We start from the raw sequence: 22,587 nt of genomic DNA, 5'->3' as shown, positions 1-22,587 counted from the left end.
GCCAGATTAATACTATCCTGTACTTCTTGTAAAAGTTTAGTTTCAAGTCACACCAAGGGTTCATATAACTACCAAACTACCTACTTTCAAGGTGAAGAAAAAGAGAGTCCGTTCTAGTTGGGCTTCCCCACTGTTTTCTCAGAAGTTAAGACTCCTGAGCAAGCTGCCATTTAACATCTCTAATAGCTTCATAATTTATAACTTATTAACAGGTAGCAGACTTCTGAAGTAGACTTACCTCGTCATGTATCCGCATGGTATTGATCCGCTCCAGTTTACTGGTCCAGTACTGAGCCTCGTCCTCTGGGATATCTGGACAGATGGAGTGGACAGCAGAAGTGGGTGGATTAAAAGTGAGAAGAATTGAAAGAGTGACGAGAAAATATGTGGAGGAGGGTGCGAGAGAGGGCGGCGAAAGCCGGGGAAGTGGAGGAAGTACGGACGCATGGGATGGAGGGACAGGTGGATGGAGGCACGGATGGTAGGACTGAGGAGGAGGTGACCGAGAGAGTGCCAGAAGACAGAATGCGAGCCAAAGTGCAAGAAGAAACGAAAGCCCACAGGCGCTGTAGCTCCACCCTCTCCTCACTCGCCTCTCCTCCATGCTCCCTATCCCGTCCTGTCTTGTCCCGTCCGCACCGCTTGATGTGCTCCCATCTTATATTCATGCGTGTTTAATAGATGATGAGAAGGTCTGCATTTCGGGGGCCTAAAAGCAGAAGTAGCAACCTCCTCCGAGACTTCACAGGTCCTCCCCAAAGCCAGAGAAAGCAAAGAGGGACGAGCATAGGGAAGCATATGAAACCCTGGCTTCAGTCTCTGCCATGTTCCAAGGTAAAGAGTGTGTTTTTATTTGTCATTAGTAAGTTGGAGGTGCAGTGTTAACACCCAGAAGTGTTTTCGTTGTTTTTTTTAAATAAAATGTCCAAGAGCACAAGAGCAAATCTAAGTCTTAAATTTAAAATCTAACCTTTTTAATGTTCTTTTCTGTCCAGAGTATATTAAATGTTATTAACAGTGGACAGTCACGGTTTGCCAAACAGATTCCATACTGTACTGGGCAGCTGCAACAGTACACCTTCGACATATCTTTTATATTTACGTTTTATTTGCGATACACTAATGGTTAAATATTCATGAATTTTAAAATACAGACAAAAAACACACTTTTAATTCTTAAAGTATACGTAGAATAGTGTACTCTTTTGGTATAACTACCCAAAATGCACCAAATGTATATTATCCATTCCGGCAAGTGGAAAATTAGTCATTTTTCCATATTTAAGGTACATTTTAGTTCATGGAGTGTGTCAAAGTTTGGCACAAGTATATTTCTACCCATTTCAGAGCGTTCTTGCAACGATTTTTTTTTGTACTTGTTTGCTTTCATGTACAATGTCAAAGAGTGGTTTTGGCTCATCAGTCATTAATATGCTGGAACTACAGTATAAACACTTTGGTGTATTTCTAAAAAAAAAAAAATAAAAAAAAAATGAATTATTAATGCCTGCGTTGGCTTTTAAACTAAGTCTCAAGTCTCAAGTCTTAATGTTAATTTGTGTCCATGGAGTTTTGAATGTGATTAACAGTTGGACAGTCACAGTTTAACTAGTGGAATCCATACTACTCTGGCAGTTCCAAAGGCAAAGTTTTGACGTATCTTGTGTATTGGCTTTTATTTAGAAAACACTGCATATTATTAAACTTGAAATTCGTGTACAAGAGAAAAATATACTTACTAAACACTAGATACTTAAAAAAAAAAGTGTATATTTTCTGATTGAGTTAGCCTACTACACACAGGCATTTTTGAATGCGTTTGTGTGTTTCAGTATGACTCGTGATAACTGATTATCAAAAAGACGCAACTCCCTGTTGATGAGGATGTTAACTGGATGTCAATTCCTTTCACCTAAAAACCTTAAAAAAAAGCATTTGTCAAAGTTTCCTAAAATAGGGAAACTACTATCTTATCTCCATCTTTTCAGGCCCCTTGATTTTGTGTCAAGATGAGCAGGACGGCAGCGTGAACCAGTGCACATCTCGACATCAGGTGCGTGTTGACAGATAAAGTGCCAGGCGGTGTAACGGGGAAAGGCAAAGCCAGCTCGGTAACAGGCACTTCAGAAAGCTCCCCGAAGTTGACGTCTTGCCGGGGAAACGAAGTGGTCCGAGGGCATGTTGCTGTTGAGAGGATTACACTCCAGAAATAAAAACAGCAAAAAATAGAAATGAAGAGTGCTGAGGAATATTAGGGAGCACATTCAGGGCACCCGAAATGTTACCACGAAGAAACCCTTCATGAAAACTTCAGGGACCCTAATGGTACCTCCACAAGCTCTAATAAATGGGGGTTCTGCAAGGGAGCCCATGGTTATAAACCACGGCCGCAGTAGACTGTGTCTGATCAAGTGAGTCGAATCAACGAAGTAGGGAAACAGAAATGAAAATTATACAAAATACTCAAGGTTTCTTGTTTCTTGACTGACGCCTAATCTTTTTTGTAAAAAGAAAGATCGTACAGCGTCTCCTCGTGTGTTTCCAAACTTGCTTTTTAGCCATGACTCTGACTCGAGTTTAGTTTGGTTAGTTGCAAGCTGTGGCGAGCTGCTGTATTAGCTCAATGCACCGACATGATGCCAGGTTTAATGAGCACAAGACGTTCCCTCGTTTAAGGTGGCGCACACGCGAGATGTAAGAGATTTCTCATTCATGTTTTTGTTTTCCTTCTTGAGCTCCAAGGACGTGTTCGTGGAGATACAGTACCATGTATTTTGTTTCGTTTTGTGAACCACCGGTAGAAGAACCATTCAGCCAGAAATGCTAAGTCATCACTTTTCTCTTGAGCTGCTTCACGTGCCAAAGAGAGAGTTCAGACGAGAACATCCGAGTCGTCGTGCTGCCAAACCTTGTGCGTGTTTGTGTACATATGCCTACCGAAGGGTAACTCGAAGCGGGTGTCCAGCAGCACCTGGTGTGGGGTTGGGTTGGTGGTACCGCAGATCTCGTCCTCTCTCATTAACACCTCGGAGTCCAGAGACGTCCACTCTCCCGGTCCCTCCTGAAGGACAGAAATGCGGGGAAACGGAGAAAAATAGAGGGGCCGGGAGAAAGAGTGAGAGAGAGGTCAAGAGGGAAGGAAGGAAGACAAAACACAGTGAATAAAAAACAAAGACCCCAAGCATCGACATGGTAATTAAGGGCGCGGGTGGGCTGAGGAGGAACGCCCTTCATTAGACCTGGGCAGAGACGAAAAGTTGAAGACGCGATGGAACAACGCTGGCAGTTGAGACGGTGTAAGAACGGCGGTGAGCGTTTACCGCTCTTCAAACTGAATGGAGAAGTCAAACATTGGAGGCTGAATTATTAATGACTACACGGGCGGCGCTGCCTCACTTTAAGAACTCTTTGGCAAAAGTAATGAGGTCTGGGGGCGAGACAAGCCTGGCTGCAGCGCCACTAAAATGAGTTGGCAGCTGCTCCTAACTAGCAACCTGTCAGAGTGCTTTTTAAGACTGTAAGCTGACAGGTAAAGATGGAGTTTTAATAACTAAGAACTGGTGGAGGGAAGGTGAGTGTGTGTGGTTATTTCGAAGGGTTGTTGCGAGCTTAAGCAGCACAAGTCGCACAGACTCTATATAAAAATGATTCATTGTATTTTACGCGTTTTAACAGTCATCCATGAGTACAGACACAGCAGCCTATGGCGAGGGCTGGCGAGGTGGAAGACGACGCCACGTCGCTTCTCTGCCTCCATACTTCCCTGTCGCCGAGGCATAATCATTGCGGGGCGAGCTATGACATGTTACTCGCAAAAAGACAAGACAAAAGACAAAGGCAACTGCAGCGGTGGGGAGCTTTATGCCACGTTCACGTCAAATCGTACGAGCAGCCGAGTGGGGAAAAAAAAACCCTTCACGTTAGCCACAAGAGAGGCGCAGAAATTTCTGACACGTGCAGAACAACGGAAGGGTCAACAAAACAAAACAGCACTAGTTTGTGACATTTTGACGGCCATAGCCAGTGCCACCATCAGTTCAACGCAAATAAAACCTAATATTGACATTGATTTAATCAATTCAGTTAATTAAAGAGTGTCTATATAGCCTACGCAGTGTGTTTATGTGCAGTTTAACTTGTCCGTGAATTAATTTAGACCACGTTCCCATTTAGTCCCATACCACCGGTGTGAAAACAGGGATAGCAACAGAGGTAAGCATCTGGGGAGAATGCGAGAATACTCCCGGGACCTTACAACAGTTTGTCTTTCAGTTGGCACAAACGCAGCATTATCCAAAACGATAATGGATGGATGCCGATGACGGCATCCATCTGGCCGCTGACGGATCAAATGATTCCAATCTCGCTGCAAGTGACGCATTTACCCAAAAACTACAGTTTTGCTCTGATCAGAACCCGAATGTCACGCAGGTGGTGGAAAGGATTCCAGATGTTCACAGAAATGGTTCTAAGGTTTGACCAGGAAAGACTGATGAGGATGATCTGCTGACGAAGACAGTGAGACACGGCTGAAAATGCCGACAAGGCTAGGAAGTGGATCCCCGGGTCAAGAAGGAAGTTTCATATGCTCAGGCAAAACAAGACTGTGTCTAACGTTATAGCAATTTGACATGAACTTTTAAGCCCCTTGTGTTTGTGCGTTACCTCGTCAGACTGTCGAATGGTGTCCAGGGGTATCAGCACCGTGCCGATCATAGTGTCCCAGATCAAACCTTTATTCCACAGCTCCACCACCAGACCTGACTCCAGATGATTGATCTCACTGTAGAAGCAGACAAACACACGTTGAACGCATTACATACAGAGGAAAAACCTGGCATCACAACGGCAAAAAGGTCTATAAAACAAGATTTTTGTACAGAACGCATTTTCACTGGGAGTTCCAATTGACGAACTGAGAGTTTCTGTGCGCTTTTCGGTGTCTATTCAGTCACGGTATCGATCACTGCTGATGCTAACTACCCACTTCTTCTGTACATCGTAAACCAACATGATCTGTAAAACGCTTCCCTTTGGAGGAAAGGTCAACGTGACACCAACGGTTAAGAGGAGCAAAAGAGTAGCATCTACACCTCATAAATACATCAAATAAAAATCACCCCTCTATATCGTCGTGGGTAAGAATGACAATGTGCTGGCGTTGTTGTGGTTTTGACTCGCTGTCTCCTCTGCACCACACCGTTAGTCACGATGTGAGAATCCTCTGGAAACAGAGCAGGAGTGTTGTCTCAGTCTCACTCGGGATCTCCTGAGCTGGTAAAGAGAGAGAACTGTTTGCCGGGCTTTTTTGACCACGCGATCTGTGCTTTTGTTTCCTTTGAACGCATTATGAATGCGACTGGCAGTTTGAATTTGACAGTGACGGGCATGGTGTTTTGAGCGAGCTCTGCACCTGAAGCTGACGTATAAAAATGCCATGAGATTTATTTCTGGGAAAGAAATCTTACAGTATATTGTTACGTAAACCTACAATTTCACAAATGTAGCTGACATAAAAACATGGTGTGGCTTTTCTTACTTTTTATTTCTTCTCTTTGACCTTTTCGAACGAGCTACGGTTGCATCGGAGTCGCCGTGATTCCTTTATTTTAAAGAGTTGTGCATTTACGAATGCGTGTGCCTGTGCTGCTATCTCTCCAGCCACATCCATTAGCGTTTTGCTCTGAGCCACGCTTCACGGTTTGTCCACGTTTAAATAGTCCATCCTTGTGCAGTGTCTCATCCCCACATCTTCTTCCATACGTTGATTAATGAAGGAAAGACACCAGAGAAACACTGTTTCCTTGTCACTTTAAATGCCTAAAAAAAAATTGATCAATGCAAACAACCAAACAAAGACAATGTTGCAGCTTATTTTAACAGGATCCAACAAAAATAAGAAAAAAAATTGGGTCCATGTTTTACCTGTGTTTTTATACACATACTTAGTCTGGCGCAATACGGTGCCTTTCCCCTCCTATCAGGTCAGTAATTGGCCCATTTTATCTTAAAATAGTGAGGGTGAAGGATGACAGCCGTCACTTTCTGACAGATCTGTCTTAAAGAGAAGACAGCAGCCAAGCCGTCGACCCTCCTCATCTGCATATTCCATATTCACAGTCCCATTCCTATTCATATCGCCTCACTTTGGCTGTCAGTCATCTCTGATGACACTTCACAGCTGGGATGATGGAAAGGCGAGGGTGGGCGGGAGAAGCCGTTGGGATGTGTGCGTTTGTGTGCGTGTATGGGCGGTGGGTAGCTACTTGCCAGCTGAACACGAGCCCAGTCGAGATGATGATGTTCCTGCATGTCGGCGTGATTACCGCCGACGATTGCGGAGACTTTGCAACGAAGGTAAACAAATGCAAACGGGGACGGTAAAGATTCCCGAATTGAGAAAAAAGCGAAACGAGAGCGGAGACCGGAGAGGGCAGCCGGCACAACGCGGCACGCCACGTGGCCGAGGCACCAGCGCGTGCGGTCACCTGCATCCGAATTCAGTGTGTTCGGGACACACAATCCGTACATGTCAGAAATCAGCTCCGGCCCGCGTCGGCTCTCAAACCATGGATAGGATGGATGATGCACCTAAACATGGAAACGTGGTGGCTTTCTACAAATGCCAAAAGAGTTTCTTCCACTACCGTGAATGGCATGAAAACAATAACTTAATCATAAAAGTCAAATTAATTGGTCTGACTGTTGGTGGCTTTTCTTTTAAATATATGCTGGACTTTATGATTCAAATCACAAGAATCAGAGTGTTGACATTTGAAAGCGTCTCCACAGGTTTACATCCATCCGCAACTAATTAAAAAGTCCTAGAAAGCAATCAGAGAGCCTCTAGCAAGGCAATCCCATTCATTTGTTAATTATCTAGAAGAAAATGTTTAGGGGTTTTTCAATCTGAAACTCGGTCTGCATCAAAATGCACAACGTGATAAAAAGTTACATTATACATGTGTAAGTAAGTATAGCAAAAAAGTAAATGTTCAAAAATGGCCTCTCGTAATGTTAAGAAATTCTTCAGGAAAATTAGAATCCAAAAGTTAATCAGTAGTGTTTGGACCCAGTTTTCACCAAATTTCACTGATTCAGTATTATCTCGCTAACTGGTTTTTGGTGGGGTTGAAAAGTGGGGTTTGAACGCCATAATCAAAAGCTTCTCATTGACATTATCTTCTGTTCCTCCTCTGATCCATTTCTTCGGTGTGAAGTGCTATGCACACTGCCTCTGTGACCTGTGCTTGCCGCTGAGCCTAACCGATCCCCCCCACCCCCGACTCCCCCAGCCTCCCTTTGTTTTTTAGCCAACAATCAGAAACACGACTGGGACCATTTCTGAGTCGTGCATTCGCTCTAGCGTGTCTTGTTCTTGTCACATTGTGGCATTTTTGGGTGCAGCCACAGCGAAATCCAGCCATTGGAAGTAATGCATTATGTAACATGACAGTCAGACCCAGACCAGATGGATTCAAGGGAGAGAAAAAGAAAAAGAAAAAAATTGAAAACAGAAATAACGTTTTACGATATAGTGCCTGATTGTAATCCATGAGATTATTTAATTAAAACCATGAAACATAAAACCATAAATGGGTTAGGTCTGTCTCCAACCTGTCTCTGACTCACAGGCCAGAAGTTTGTGTTCTTGTTTGTGTGTGTGTGTGTGTGTGTGTGTGTGTGTGTGTGTGTGTGTGTGTGTGTGTGTGCACGCGACTGAGTGCGTGTGATGTCGTGGCTTTACAAATCCGACTCGGGCCTAGGCTTTCCATCAAAGCTCGTCCATTATTGAGGGAATGGTCTGTTGTAACAGGGAACGAAATGGTGTATTTTTATCGTTCAGAAACCACACACACACACACACACACACACACACACACACACACTCACACTCACACTCACACTCACACTCACTCACTCACACAGGCAAACACATCCATGCACACCTACACAAAGTCCTCTAGTGTTTAAGAGTAGAGAGAGAAATTGGGATAAAAAGAGAGGAGGGATAAGAAGAGGGGAAAGTAAAACGTGTGTGGCAACGCTGAGCATGAGGCCGCACAGAAATCGTGGGCTGAGAGGGAGGATTTGGGGGCAACAGGTGAAGCCGGTGGTGAAATACAGCCTTTAACATGTTCCTGTGAAGAAAGCTTTACACAGACGGGAGAACTACTTTTCCAGCTCACGAACTGGTGCATAAAATTACCTCATTTCTGCTCAAAATTGGTCATGAACTACATGTTGCATGAATATTGTCTTCTTCTTTGAGGCGATAAAACACGCTTTTCAGCATGCTGAACACTCAGCTTTAATTACTGACTTGATGCTGCTAAAACAACACACATCGGTCTTGTCATACTGGTTGCGCGGCCACTGTCGTAAACGACTACCTCGCTAGGTCGGTGCAAGGCCGACTTGTTTCGTGGGTCGCAGTCTCGAACTGTCCTGCAACGCCTCTGTAGGTTTTATGTTTTTTCCTGCGTTTCACTGGAATTAACCCAGATGTTTTTAAAATGGAAGAAATCAGTTTGAACAGATTTTGACTTTTTTCCTTACTGTTCTGTCCCTACATTTACCTGCCTGGACCCCGATCACCGCAATTTGTGCTAAACGAGGTCAGAAAATGCTTCTGGTGATAGAAAGTGAAAAATGAGGTGATGCAAATGAGTCTCACTAAGTAAGATTTTATCTGCATTATTAGATTTTTCTTTTCTTTCGTGTTTGACACGTATAGTCTATGTTTTGCACCGAGGTCCACCGAAACAAAGCAATTGAAAAGATCTCTGCTATGTTAATAATGTGCTCCTGGAAATTCATATAAATATCCAAGTTATGCTTTATTTAAAGCCAGATGTGAGGAAAAAATACTCTCTCTGATAACCTGCCGCACTTAAAAGAACAGCGCAAATAAGAGCAAGGGGAGAGGCTGCGATCAGAATCGTTCCTGTTGTTAAAACTTGATAAAGTCACTGGCCAAAGACTAACCAAGGTTGATGGGGAGGGAAGGAAAAAGGTCACAATTTCTTTGTCATTCGAAACACGACTTAATTGACAGAGAAACGGAAGAAAAGAGCAGACTATGACCTGAATCAATGGAGAGGCTGTCAGACAGAGAGATGACAACCAAACAGAGAGGAGAGTAGGAGTCTTAAGAGAAAGGCTTCTCCCCATCCTAAACTTTGACAAAAAAAAATAAAAAAGGGACATAAATAGCTTGAAAACAAAACAAAAACTACTTGAAATCATTATTATTAAAATTTATTGCCAGTTCTTTACCATGGCTTAAAATTAAAAAAAAAAAAAACATATTTAAGTGTCCAATTAATGAATTTATTCTTTTTATTTATCTAAATTTCCCCAACTCCCCCAGAATATAAGAATACAGGAAAATCTATGAATTTGTTATTGGTATATAGCATTAAAAAATAATTACCTCCCGTACATTAGACAGTTCCACTATTTTACCCTACGTATGTAGGAGGTCTCTGACTGTGGTCGAGGTATGTAAAGATTACAAATGGGGAAAGAAACAGCAGTGAGAGAAAGCCGAGGACGTCCGACACGATACTCGTAAATCAGGTCAGAAGATTAAGTACTTCAGTAGCATGTGAGGACAGTACTGAGAGACGCAGGGAGAGTAGGAGTGAGGAGTAGAGACGAAAAACGAGGCAGGGTGAGGCATCTCGCAAGCCCGGCCAGTCGTGCCTGTGATGAAAGAGAAGGACAGAGAGAAGGACAGAGAGAAGGACAGAGAGAAAGCAAAAGGAAGAGAGCAAACAACAGAGACAGATGGGCCAAGATTGAATCTGAGAATGAGCGGAGACAAGCACGTGAGGCCTGGTGACCCTGAGTGTAGAGGGATCAACATTCAACTGCTTATCCCCTTATCTCACCAGCCAACCAACCCACCAACCAGCCCTCACTCACACACACACCCACACACACACACACACACTCACACACACACCCACACACACACACACACACACACACACAGAGGCAGCTGTCCAGTGGCTACCAATGTATCAAACCATCAGATTCAACATAGAGGAAGGAGTAGCAGGAGATGAGCGGGTAGAGGCTGCGGAGTGACAAGAATGCGCCAGGGAGGCAGTCTGCATAAGGAAAGATTAAGGTTTTAATGGCAGCCATGGGAAAAGTCAGTATTAGACCTTAGTAGTAAAACACTAGGCAGTGAGAGGAGGCTTCCGGCAACAGATGAGGCAAATGAGACCAAGTCAAAGACGATTGCACATGTTTCCGCAAATGTACCTTCTTGAGCGCTGTTATACCGTATGTAAAAATGACCTAGAAAAAGATGACTTTTTACGTCATTTCCTCACAGACTAAACTTGTACACACGCAAGTGGACAATCTAAGCCCATTGGTTGTTACGCATTGTGGCAGTAGTGTGGCGCTGACGCACAGGCATGGATTCCTTCCAGATTATGGGCAGGTGTAAGTGCCATGAGTTAAGAATGAGGTTTTCAGGATTAAAAAAGGAACACAAACCCACACACACATCCATCCCCATACACCCATACACACCAGACATGTCGAACACGGGCAGGAGAAGTAGGGAAGGAGCAGTAGCCAGGACGCACCGGTTCAGTGAGCCAATTTCTAGCTTTTCTGGGGGGTTGATTTGAGTCGCAGCAAAGAAAAAGGGACAGAGATGCCAGTAGTGAGACAACAAAGGGTGCAGGTGTCTCGGCAGGTGTTCTGGCTTGTGCCACATGCTGACGGCGTACGTGTTGTCCTCGAAAGCTTAAAGGTGGGTCGCCCCCGTTGATGTGCCAACCGTTAACCTGCAACGTCCCCCGTCTTTCTCGCTCTCCCTCTACTTCCCATCATTTCTCTACAGCTACTGTCCAATAAAGGCAAACAGATCTTGACTCAGAGACCTGAACCTAACCCCCAAAGGTTCCTATGTTCATAACAGTCCCCAATACCACGGTATTGACCGAGCGTGTAACTTTTGCACTTCGGAAGACAAAACGACTGCTTGACAGCAGGCGTTGAAAAGTAAATCTTGGTTTGCGACTCTTCAGCCTTTGTAATTTCATTTTCACAGAAAATGTGGTAAAAGGTTCTTTGTTGCCGCCCTCTAAATTATATGAAAACCCTTTTTCTCAAACGAAAAGCATTTTCATTTTAAAGGGGAAATTTATTCACCTCGGGGAGATTCAATCAAAAGTGTCGTGGGGAAGTTTCAGAACTTTTCCTTGCTCGCAGCCAGTGGGAACCAGCAGTAATCCAACACTCAGTGTGTGTGTGTGTGTGTGTGTGTGCGTGTCTGCATGCATGAGTCCTGTACATTTATTAAATGTGGATAATAAAAGTTGAATTTTTGGAGAATATCTTTTGGGGCTGGTTTTTAAGGCAGGTGAGCCAAGGTAACAGCGAATCCAAAAAAGTTCACTTGGGCGATTCCGCTCAGCCTCTGCGGTGTAGCTGCCTCTGTCACATCCCGTGGGAGGCAACATACTGATGGGAAAGATTTCAAGATGGCAACTACCAACATTACCGACAACGAGTGTGATTCACACACTTAATGAAGTAGCAGTTATCTAGTGTTGAGCTATGCTTGTTTTGTAGCCAAGGCTGGTAATTTAGTGGGAAACAATGGCGTTGCCGAATTAGCGTCAAACTAGGGACGTGTTATATAAACTTTGGATCTGCCAATCTATTTGCGTCGTTCTTTGTCTTTACGGCGCCAGTGTGTCAGCTTATAGAAGATAATAGGCACAGGCCTAAAAATCTGCGTTAAATGCCACCAGGTTTTTATTTATTTTTTAATTCGTTTGTATTCCCCTTTAGCGTGCTAATGTAACGTGGTATTATTTTGCGTGTCAGCATTCCTCGTCAGCATTAAGTTCAAAGTCCAGCTGAGCCCAACAGGAATCCGGTCATTTGTCTGTCAGGTACTCTGACGTGTACCAAAGAGTTGGACAAGTGAATTAGGATTAATCCACCGCAGACCACGAATGCCTGTACCAGATTACGTGGCAATTAATCCAATAGCTGTTGAGAAATGTCACTCAGGAGAGTGTTGGCCCGACTGATAGATGTAGCAATCCCCATACCTCCAATGTTAATGTGGCCAACCTTACAAAGGTGTCAAGTTTTGTGATTCACATCCTAAAATAGCTGGATAAACGTCAGCGGCCAAAGCGACATATTCCCTTTGCTTTTAGGAAAGACGCGCACTGTAACTACAAGTTGCTTCACTGAGCCAGTCAGAGGCCAAGAAACCGAGGACGTGGAAACGCGATTTGCTCCAGTTCGCGGCGTGATACCTTTTTGTAGCTGTGAGTTACTTCTTCCAGATAAATCCAGCATCCAGACCATCAGAGGATGCTTCATTAAGCATCACCTTCTCCTTCATTTGCCTAAAAAAATGGACTTCGTGTTAAGAGAGGACATTTCGAAGCAGGGTGCGTTAAACGCTCCCGCCTAAATGGATAGCTTGCAGCTCGAACGATCAGGATTTCAGAAAAAGGTTAACAGGCAGCTGCAAACACTCAGAAGGAAAGCGGGAGCGCTATCAGCAGGCGAGAGATTGATATTGAGAGGAGCTCTGCGTGCAGTTATCATTATCTACTTTCTTTCTATTTTCAGGCAGGAGTGTAAGACTTTGGCAGGATGGGGGAGCACACGCCAGGCTCGGTCCAAATTCATCCCTGACTCAGACTGAAAATGGAAAAAAAAAAAAAAAAAAAAAAAACATATTTCGCCCCCCACCCAATCTCTATCTCTCTCCCAGTCTTTCCGTGATCTGCAGTGTTCGTCCAGGCCAGAATGACAGCAAGCCACGGTGCCCCTTTGTCTGACCGGTACAGATACAGACCACGGCAAACGCGGGGCCTCACAAGCGTACATACACACAGCACAGAAAACCTCATCACGCTCGAAGAAGCTCGGAACACCGACGTAGCCTCCAGTGCCCGAACGCACCACTGGCCAGTGAGCCGAGGGTGGAGTGACAGTAACTCCCAGCCTCGGCCACCAGCTGTATGTGGCTTACGTTTTCTAACCCGCTCCTGCTCCTAGTCTTTTACAGATGAGACCCATCTCCAAATTCATGTACATTTCCTCTAACAAGAGTTCAGCCCGTACGCAGAAGCCCAGCGTGTCTTGAAGCCTAGTCTCAGCCAGCACGGTGCAGAAAAACCGGATCCAACTGGTGCAAATCAAATGCTGGCGAAAGCACGAAGGTTAAAGGGAGTCTAAACTACACACTTTTCTAGCCTCTTAATACTTTTGATAGCCCACTCCTCTTTCAGTCTGGGGAATCCAGCCCCGTTGCAATTTCTACTTGAAACCTCCGGCAGCGCTCCAACACGTAACTGCCGACCCACAGTGAGCCCAGATGCTGCTAAAGAGACTTGGGAGTTCATTAGCCATTTATCACAGGAGGCCCTGGGGTTCCTTTTTATATAATCCACTTTTTTTTTTTTTTTTTCCAATTATTATGGTCATATTAGGTGGCATTTACCTGAGTTGAACTCCTGGAATGAGACACTGTAAAAAGGATGAGTCTAAAAATCACAGTTCTCTCTCTCTCCTACATACAGGAGAGAAAAGACAGGTGTTATTTGTGTCTGAAGCACTTATTTTGCACTTATCTTATTTTTCCAATAGAGAGAGAAGTGATGAAAGTGAAAACAATAGTCTGAGTAGATCTGAAAGAGGCAAAGGAGGAGGCAGAGGAGAGGAGAGGGGAGTCTTATGTAGCCATGTGGATCCACAGTGAATCTCTCCAATCCCTCTAATCAAGTCTACGGGATCAGTCCGGAAGAAAGATCCGTGTCTGATGAACAGTACACGATAGAAAACTGTTGTTATTGCCTGCCCTGTGTGTGTGTGTGTGTGTGTGTGAGTGTGAAAAAGAGAGAGAGAGAGAGAGAGAGAGATTCAAGTTTTCCAGTCACCCTAAGTCATGAAATGGAGTCATCCCATCTCCAGTAATTGAGATTTCTTCAGATTTGGATTAGTTTGTTTTCCAGAAGTGTGTGCGATCACTGGCAGGTGACTGGCAATCTGGTATCATTAAGACGGACATTCCCTCCTCCGTCCCAGCCTGTCGCTAGGAGGACAAAATTCAGGTCCGAGCAGTCTACAGTTTTCTGACGACATACCATGAGTTCTGTGTTCTACTGCGTGGGAGACATCTCACGGCTATTTGGCTAAAAATAGTTCCATTAAGTTCTGGGAGGTTAGTGATTCGATGGAAGCCATTACAGAATGCCGGTATATTTAATCTAAATTCTAAATGCAGAAAGGGGATCAAATCCACAGGCTTCAGAGAAGGAGGGAACCAGGGTTGTCTTTAACCGGGTAAAATTACTCATCCAAAATTCTGTAAAAATCCTGTAAAAGTACAGGGCATTTGATTATACTCTAAAGAGAAAAACAGGGCTATATAAAACAATAATCAAGTATGTTGGCCTGTTAAGTTTTGATCAGTTACTTTTTATCTCTCTGAAGCACAGAACAACACAAGCAGCGAATAACTCCAGCCAGCTGGCTCAGAGGCCGGGTTAAAGGGCTTGACTCGACAAAGCAAAGAAAAAAAAAGAAGACAGAAAGAACGAGAACAAAAGAATGATAGCCCAGAGTAAAGCCAGCTCCAAAAATCCAATCTAAAAGAAAATTACTTCTCTACTCCGCAGCCAGTGCCCCTTCACCACGCAATTGATTTGGTGGTTTTGCAGGTCCAAAGAAATCTATACATCTAAGTTAAAACTGGGCTAAATCGGGCTGGTTTTTCATTTATTTATTTATTTATTTATTTTTTTTTCTTTTTAGCCATTAGCGGTGAGGATCTGTCACCACGTTGGTTGCACCTCCACAGCTGCTCGTGGGCCCCCAGAGATCGAATTCGAGTGACCGCGGCGATCCACTGAATTCCTCCAGTGCCACCATGCGGCTGACGTTTGGAGGGAAGTGTCTTGACGACCGTCATGAAATACGTTTTACGTGTTCATGTTCCCCCCTCAGGATGAACTGTGATCACTTTGGTGATCCCTTAGCTTTTCACCCGGCACCATCATCAGACCAAAAACTTTAATTTGTCCAATGCCTTGATTAATGACCAAATTCTTGCAAAACTAATGACATTCCCATCGCCCTTAGCTGCAGTTTGTGTTTAGTGTTAATTAGCAAATATTAGCATGCTAACATGCTAAAGTAAGATGCTTACAATAGCAAAGATCGTCCTGATAACGAGGGTGTTAGCACCGTCATCGGCACTGAGACCGTGTTAACATGCTGTTGTTGCCGTTCAGCTAAAAGCCCTGCTGTGCCTCAGTAGAGTCTCACGGAGCCACTTGCGTGGCTGCAGTGTCTTTAGTCTGGTTTAAGACTTTGTTATATGTAACCTTTCCGTTGATTATACGATTACACGTGTAGTTAGGACTTTCTTCACATCAAAATAGAGTCAGTCAAATGCTATTTAAACAAAAGCACATTTAACAGAGATGTCCAAAAAAACCTGAATCTTTTCAAATTCAGCCAAGTTTCTAACCTACACGTCTGGTGTGTAACTAGACGTGTAGGTTAAAACTTGGCTGAATCTGAAAAATGTTTCCAGTCCACTTAGCTGGAAGGGGAGCAAAGCCTTGTCTTTGTAAACAATTATGCTTTGGAGGACTCAACAAAAATGCAGGAGCTTTCCACAGTTGCCCCAACCGAGCCAAACCACCTAACATTAGACCTGTTAGGTTTTCGCAGCGCTTTCCCTTTACACCGTATCCGCTCGCCGGTTTTACGCCTCCAGTCCAACTGGTGACCACATCCTCCCTAAATGTATCTTTTCCCCAAAAATGATGCCTCATGGCTGTGGACACAAGGTGCAGCACTACTTCACAGACCAGAGAACAACTTCAGAGATCGGCTACATCTGTACTTTTTCCTCCTCCTTTGGATTCAGACTGGGCTGGGCAATTTATTAGATATATCACTGACTCCTCCACTTATCTGAGCTGGGCATGTAATTTCACTTTCCATCCATCCTACCTCCTCCAACCACAAATTTCCATTTAGTAGCCTGTGTCAGCCAGCCAGACTGGAGTCCCACAGGCGACTGATGCTCCCTTTCAATTTCAGTGAGTCCTATTAACGCCAGCTAGCAAGGCAGCTAGCAGCGGATACCTGGCCTGTATTCATCTAGGGGCTGACACACGCGACGAAACCTCCAACGCCTCCGTGCATTTGTCTTAATGCATCCAAAGTGGTTGGCGCCATGCACGCTGTTGCTGCGAAAAACAAGTGACAATCTCGAGCCAAAAAGTCAAAAGCAACTACAGGACACTGGAAACCAAGGCAAGGGTCAAAACTGAGGCTCATGTCACTTCACCGTCAAATCTGTTAAATCAACTACACAGGTCAGGTGCAGATTATTCTCAAACCTACATTTACCTTAAAACAAAATATAGGATTTGACAGATTTCACTTTTTTTTGGGGGGGGGGGTTGTATGTGAACATCATGTGTAAATAAATGAAAATGTCAGAATTTTGCCCTTAAGTATATTTACATGAATATTCTTCAGCAGCATCTGTCTTTTTTAAAGCAGCTTAAGCGGAGAAATTGAACAAAAACTGGCTTATGCTGTATTCGCACCATGGTGCTTGGCGAGCTTGGAACCCGTAGAAGAACATTTTTATTCCTCGGTGGAAGGCAACGCAATAACACCAGCAACACTGGTGCTCCATGTTTGAGGTTTTCAAAGCAAATTCCTACTGCCAGTTATTGTTAGAAGTTTTTAACGCAAAGGGGAATAAATCCTGCGGGCGAAAAGCAGAGGAAATACTGAGTTACTGAACAACGGACAAGTATTGTCAGGGTGATACTCACAACATGAAGTCTTGTTCCCAACATGGTTGATCCCCACGGACCGTGATGGTTGTACTCTTCACATTTTGCACCTTTAAGGTTACATAGGCGTTGAACTTGTCTGTATAAGAGGAGAAAAAACAATCAAAAACTGGGATTCAGAAATATAGTTTGGTTGAAAGCTGTTTGGTTTGATGCTTTAGAAAACATACTGTGAGCATGCCCTAAGATTTATCTTTTACCTTATAGAATAGTTCATTTTATGAGGGAAAAAAAAACAGATATTTATATAATCACATATTTAAAATGTGAAATATCTCATAATATATTGGAAAAAAGTCCCACGTTATAAAACAAACATTTTTTTCTTTTATCCTGCCCTGTTTCTACCATCCCGAGGCTCCACTGACCCATCTCAATTACTGATTGAGCAACGGGAGAAAATACAAAGCCTCTCTCTACATACCAATGCAGTAAATAGCCATTATTTTGTGAGTAGTGAAGCATCCCTAGAGCACTCGAAAAGATGACAGGGACACAACAAAAGGCTAAAAATTCCACCCATGGGGGATTTTTCACACAGAGGAGAAATAATTAAATCACCTGCATGGGAAACAAAGAGGAACTAAAGAACACACTGCCAGTTTGTCAGACAGAAGATTTTATATTTCATAAATATGTTTCAGAATTACATATTATACACTAAGACAAAGGAGAGGAAGCCAGCGTCTCCCACCCGGCTGCAGGATGTGACCACAAAACACGGAGCTTATGCTAACTCTAACCCGTGCAATACGTTATGCGTTTTCCTTTAACTCACCGAAACAGTGCAAAGGCTATAAATTAGCGGACAGAACTGTCACTGCTCGAATGCGAGTCATTTTTAAGGCGGTCTTCAAATACAGTTCTGAATAACAATAATGATGTCTTCGCCAATGTAAAATAAGATCAGCAAACACAGATCTGTCCCCACAACGCCACACTAATTTTGGCCAATCAGTCTCTAGACGTTTTGAGGAACACTGCATCCCGCAAAAAAAAGGTGGGATCTAATGTGTTTTCCCCGCGCTCCGAAACCCGGAAAGTTAATTTAACTCAGAAGAGTTGTTGAAACTAATCCCATAAAAAAAATAAAAAAAATAAAAAAATCAGGTGATACAAACATAATTTTAGTTAAAAGTACATTCCTGATTAAGTACTTTTTATAAGGCATGTTGTTTTCTCAATACAGATCAAAAACAAGTGCTGCCAACAAAAATTTTTGAAGAAATTAAACATAAGATTAAATTGAATTTTCTAATTTCTGCTTCAGTTGTGACACGGCTGAACGTTTTGAGAAAGGTGGGAAAAGTACGACAAGGTGGCGAGATTCTGTAGCAGCCAAAAGCCATCAGACCTAAGTATGTCTGAGTGAAGTTCAAGTCTCCCGGAAATTACGTTCATTTTCCGATAAATGAGCTCAGACACAAGCTTTCACCAGCTGTAGGAGACTGCACTTAGTGCCCACGCAAACATAGACCCTAAGAACTGAAATAAGGCTTTAGTTGCTACAAGCAGATAAAGTAAATAAATAAAGTCAATACTTTGTCCTTAAGCATTTTGCAACTTTTCAGATACATTTAAAAATGTTTTATCATTAGGCTGATAAAAAAAACAACAAAAAAAAACAAACGTAATCTACGTGGCATTACATCTCCTTTAAAGTGCACTTGCTTTTGCAATTTAGTCGTATGTAAATGCAATTTCTCAGAGACAGGGTCGCCAGAGGTCATAACAGTGTTCTGAATGTCTTACTTTGAAGATCAGATCCTACTGAAATGCCGAAACGAGTTCAGTAACAAAAGTAAAGAGCAGTGAATGGGATCGGGAACACACGTTTATTTGTTCAGTCAAAGTGTGTAGCTCTCTTTCCAACCACTCCAATGTTGAAGAGCTCTGAACACATATTAATGTATTTACTGTCTTTTATTTGCTTATTTATGTCTTCCTCTTTCTTGTTTCAGTTTTGATTCTGCTGTAAACCAACTTCTGTATATATAATCCAAAAAAAAAATATCACCGTCACTATTATTGTCATTCAGGAAGATAAAGTGTAAAAGCGCAGCACGAAAGCATGAAGGTGGAAATTCGGGTCTTCAGCTTATGAATCCTTCGCTCTGGGTCACAAAAAAGTAGTAGGACAAGGATGAGAACGAACACTTGCATCTTAAATGACTGTGCCTTGTGTCTCTCGGTAATGCTCAGTTCCAAGGAGGTGTCACTATTAACTGTGGACGCGCTGAACGGGGAACACTTTGTACCAGGATAAAGCCACTTCGGAAGCTGAACCAGAGTCTCATTACCTTTTTTCCAATCACACACTGATGGCCATGCGGAGAACTATACGACCCTTTCCCGTCTTTTCTGCGACGCCGTTCTATTGTCAGCATTGGTCCGGACTTCTGAAGCTGAATTATTCGGCCGAGTTAAAGCTACCTTCGGTTACTCTACAGATATCAACCGGAGCAAACGTAATCACCCTCTCTTTTTCTGGGACGTTTCTCCTTGTCCTACCCCGGACAGGTCGCCGGTCGATCACAGGGCCGACGTATAGAGACCAGCAACCAGCCACGCTCTCATTCACACCTACGGGCAATTAAGAGTCGCCAATTCACTTAACCTGCACGTCTTTGGACTGCGGGAGGGAGCCGGAGCGCCCGGAGGAAACCCACACACAGAACCCGGAACCTTCTAGCTGTGAGGCGACAGTGCTAACCACTGCAGCGCCGTGCCGCCCTTATATTCGCATCCATTCTTTTATTTTTATTTTATTCACACTTGCAAAGATGTAGCCTGGTTTCAGACTCCTGACTCGCTGCCCGGATCTCAAGTCTTTATTTCCAGGTTGTGTTCACTGAAAATCGACAAGCCCTCCGACCTAAACGACCGTATGGTAGGTCGTTTGTCCCTACCTTCGGATGCGACCTGTGGGAGTGTACCGGCGGGAGGCATATCGGACGCCTGCGTTTGACTGCCTTTAAATTAGTAAATCCAAAATGTTGCTTTTTTTTTTTTGTATATGTGGAAACAGACTTTTGTGGTATAACGTGGAGAGGTGGCAGACTCAGTATGACTGTAATGTGTATGCGTAGTGTGGTCACGGGACACAAATATGTTCACACACATTATGTGGACTCACTTCCCATTTGGGGCCTAAAAGCTGGTCCTGACAAGGGACCTTGACATTTATATTTTGGGGTTAGGACTTCCTTTTTCTTTAAGAGCCGGGTAACTACAAGGCAGTGGTTACGGTTATGGTTACGGTTATGTAAAAAGAGGTGGGTGTACTTGTGTGTACGTGTACCATTGCGTGTGCGTGCGTGCGTCCAGCCTTCTAACTCACAGACATCAGCATAATCAGCATAAAACGAGGAGGTTGAGCCACCACACACCTAATCCCTGCTTGATTACCTGCCTCGAGTAGCCCATTCTCCACACGAGCAGAGAGCTGAATGCACACACGACCGAGAGAGCACATGCGGTGGTGGTGTATGTTTTTGTGTGTCCTAGTGCGTCTCTGTGTCCCCAATCTTACAGCCTCCTTCTTTCGAAGAGGGCCGGTGGAGCTGAGGGCAGCATCAGTGAATTGGGGGGAGAAGATGAGTTGAGGGACTTGAACACTCAGCTGCATAAATGAATATATTACAGCCAGGGTTTGGTTCCAATACCCAGTTTCCAATTTGGATGTGGTAAAGTACCTGAATTCATTAAGCCCCGAGGCCTCAATGAAGTCTTAATGGTTCTCTTAACGAATGGATCTCATCCTCCTTTTTATCAGCAAAAGGCAGTCTGCGAGAAATTCGAAGGGATTAAGCTAAACAACAAGTAAGGTATTAGTTTTTGAATGCTAATGTTTGAGTTTAAGTTCTCAAATAAAAACTATTTGTGAATATAACTGTTTAACACTAACCCTGAGTTTACCGTTGCTAAAATGCAATTTAACCCCAACCCAAAATATAGCCATTCGCTTTCTCCTTAGACTCGGGCCGTGTGTCGTCATGTAGGTGCACGTCTGTAGCCTAGAGCGGTGCTTTTCAGAGTTGCATATAAAAGGTATTTAGAGCGTGACGATTAAAGTTAGCGCTTTTTAATAAGGCGCAGCAATCGACTCTTTGACATAAAAAGATGAGAAAAGATCAAAAGGTGAAGAAGAGGATATGCTTTGTATTGAAGCATTAGTTGCTAAACCGTATTTAAAACTCACAATATTCGTGTGCGGCAGTTCTCATCGTTCCACATCCTCGTTGCACCGAGTTTCCTTCACATGACATAGATTACTCTCCATGAAATGGCATCTAAAAAGACTGATGTTGTTGGATAGAATTATCTCAAAAAAAAAAAAAAAAAGGTCAATCTAACATATCTGTTCATTGTGTTCTTCTAACGAGGGAATTATAAAACATTGAAATTCCCTCAAACAACGCTTGGATGTCTTCTTTGAGAAGTTCCGGTTCAATGTAAAGCCAGGATCAGATTACACAATATCCGCCAGAAAAACGGCCCAGTCAAACACAGATGTGATCCCCGAATTGTATCTCTGGCCCTTCCTGTCTGATCACGTTTTTCACACCACGAAGGCCGCGAAAGCCTGCGAACCACCAATGCTGACATCGTGAGCACTTGGAAAAGACATCGCGGTCCCGTAGTCTGAACCCCGCAATAGAGTCAGCGAAAGACAAAGTGTTGATGTGTGGACGTGTATGAATGCGAGGTGAGGCATCGCCAGCGAAGACCTCGATTTTCCCGATAAGAACAAAGGCTAATGTGGTAGTAACACCAGAAAAGGGGATCCTTAGCATACATTAGATCTTGTGTCCCGGTAAACACGGTGTTGCACATAGATGTATTTCATATGTGTATCCAATTTCCTCCTCAAAATCCCCCCGGAGCTCTTTGTTGATTACATCGTCCCGCTTCAGAGAAGAGAGCAGGGCAGCACTGGGCTAATAAAGCATCACAGGGGAAAAGAAACGCTCCCGACTAGCGGAGCGCAGGATATTCCCAGTATTTCTTAATCCTTTTTTATCCAGGTAGGGTTGACTAAGCACTTCGTATTCATACACCTACACACACACACACACACATGCACACATCTGGGATTTGTTCAGTACAGTCCTCGTTTGTGGCCACTTTTAACAGCTCCATCAGAGAATTTCGTCTTTACGCTCAAGGTTTCAAACTGCCGTGCATGTCTAGGAGAGTCCTATCTGATTCAGCGAACCTAAAAGTTCATTTCGACATCAAAGGTAATGTTAAAAACACTAGCATCAACCTCCCGTTCTGCCACTGCTTTCCAAGAACATGTTGCGTCACTTTAACCCCCCCCCCCTACCGGGCACTTCAAAGACAGTTGGAAAAGCAACCACTAACCATTCCAGGTAGATTGCCCAATGTAATGGCTTGTAGTTAGTTTAGTATTAAGACTGGAAACAGGGGTGGTAGAAGACTGGCTCTGCTCAAAAGGGACAAAATCCTCCTAACAGCACCAACATAACCCAAAAACCAACTTGTTATATGTTATATTTGTTCAATCTGTACAAAAACCACACGTTGTGGTTCCATGGGGGGGTTGCGTACTGGAAGAACATTTTACAGATTAGACTTTTAATGGTGGTGTTGAAAATGCTGTCTGTGCTGCAGGGTTTTTTTTTTTTCGTTTTTGTTCCTGTACTGCAGACGGCCACTGGGAAAAACTGTGAGCCATACT

General features: G+C 43.6%; 1 protein-coding gene across 1 annotated transcript in view; it reads right to left on the bottom strand.

The window, feature by feature from the left end:
* Positions 1-22,587, bottom strand: part of LOC120804901 (protein unc-13 homolog B-like) — a 170,117-nt gene that overhangs the window by 124,792 nt on the left and 22,738 nt on the right. Inside the window, exons 4-7 of the mRNA XM_040154625.1 lie at positions 16,863-16,962; positions 4,666-4,783; positions 2,938-3,061; positions 239-312 (exon numbers count right to left, since the gene is read on the bottom strand). Coding sequence (XP_040010559.1) covers positions 239-312; positions 2,938-3,061; positions 4,666-4,783; positions 16,863-16,962 — 416 coding nt within the window. The remainder of the gene's footprint in view (positions 1-238; positions 313-2,937; positions 3,062-4,665; positions 4,784-16,862; positions 16,963-22,587) is intronic.

This window comes from Xiphias gladius, chromosome 19 (assembly GCF_016859285.1).
Source record: "Xiphias gladius isolate SHS-SW01 ecotype Sanya breed wild chromosome 19, ASM1685928v1, whole genome shotgun sequence".
Taxonomy (NCBI): domain Eukaryota; kingdom Metazoa; phylum Chordata; class Actinopteri; order Istiophoriformes; family Xiphiidae; genus Xiphias; species Xiphias gladius.
Note: the sequence above shows the minus strand (reverse complement) of the source record. Positions and strands in the feature narration are given on the sequence as shown.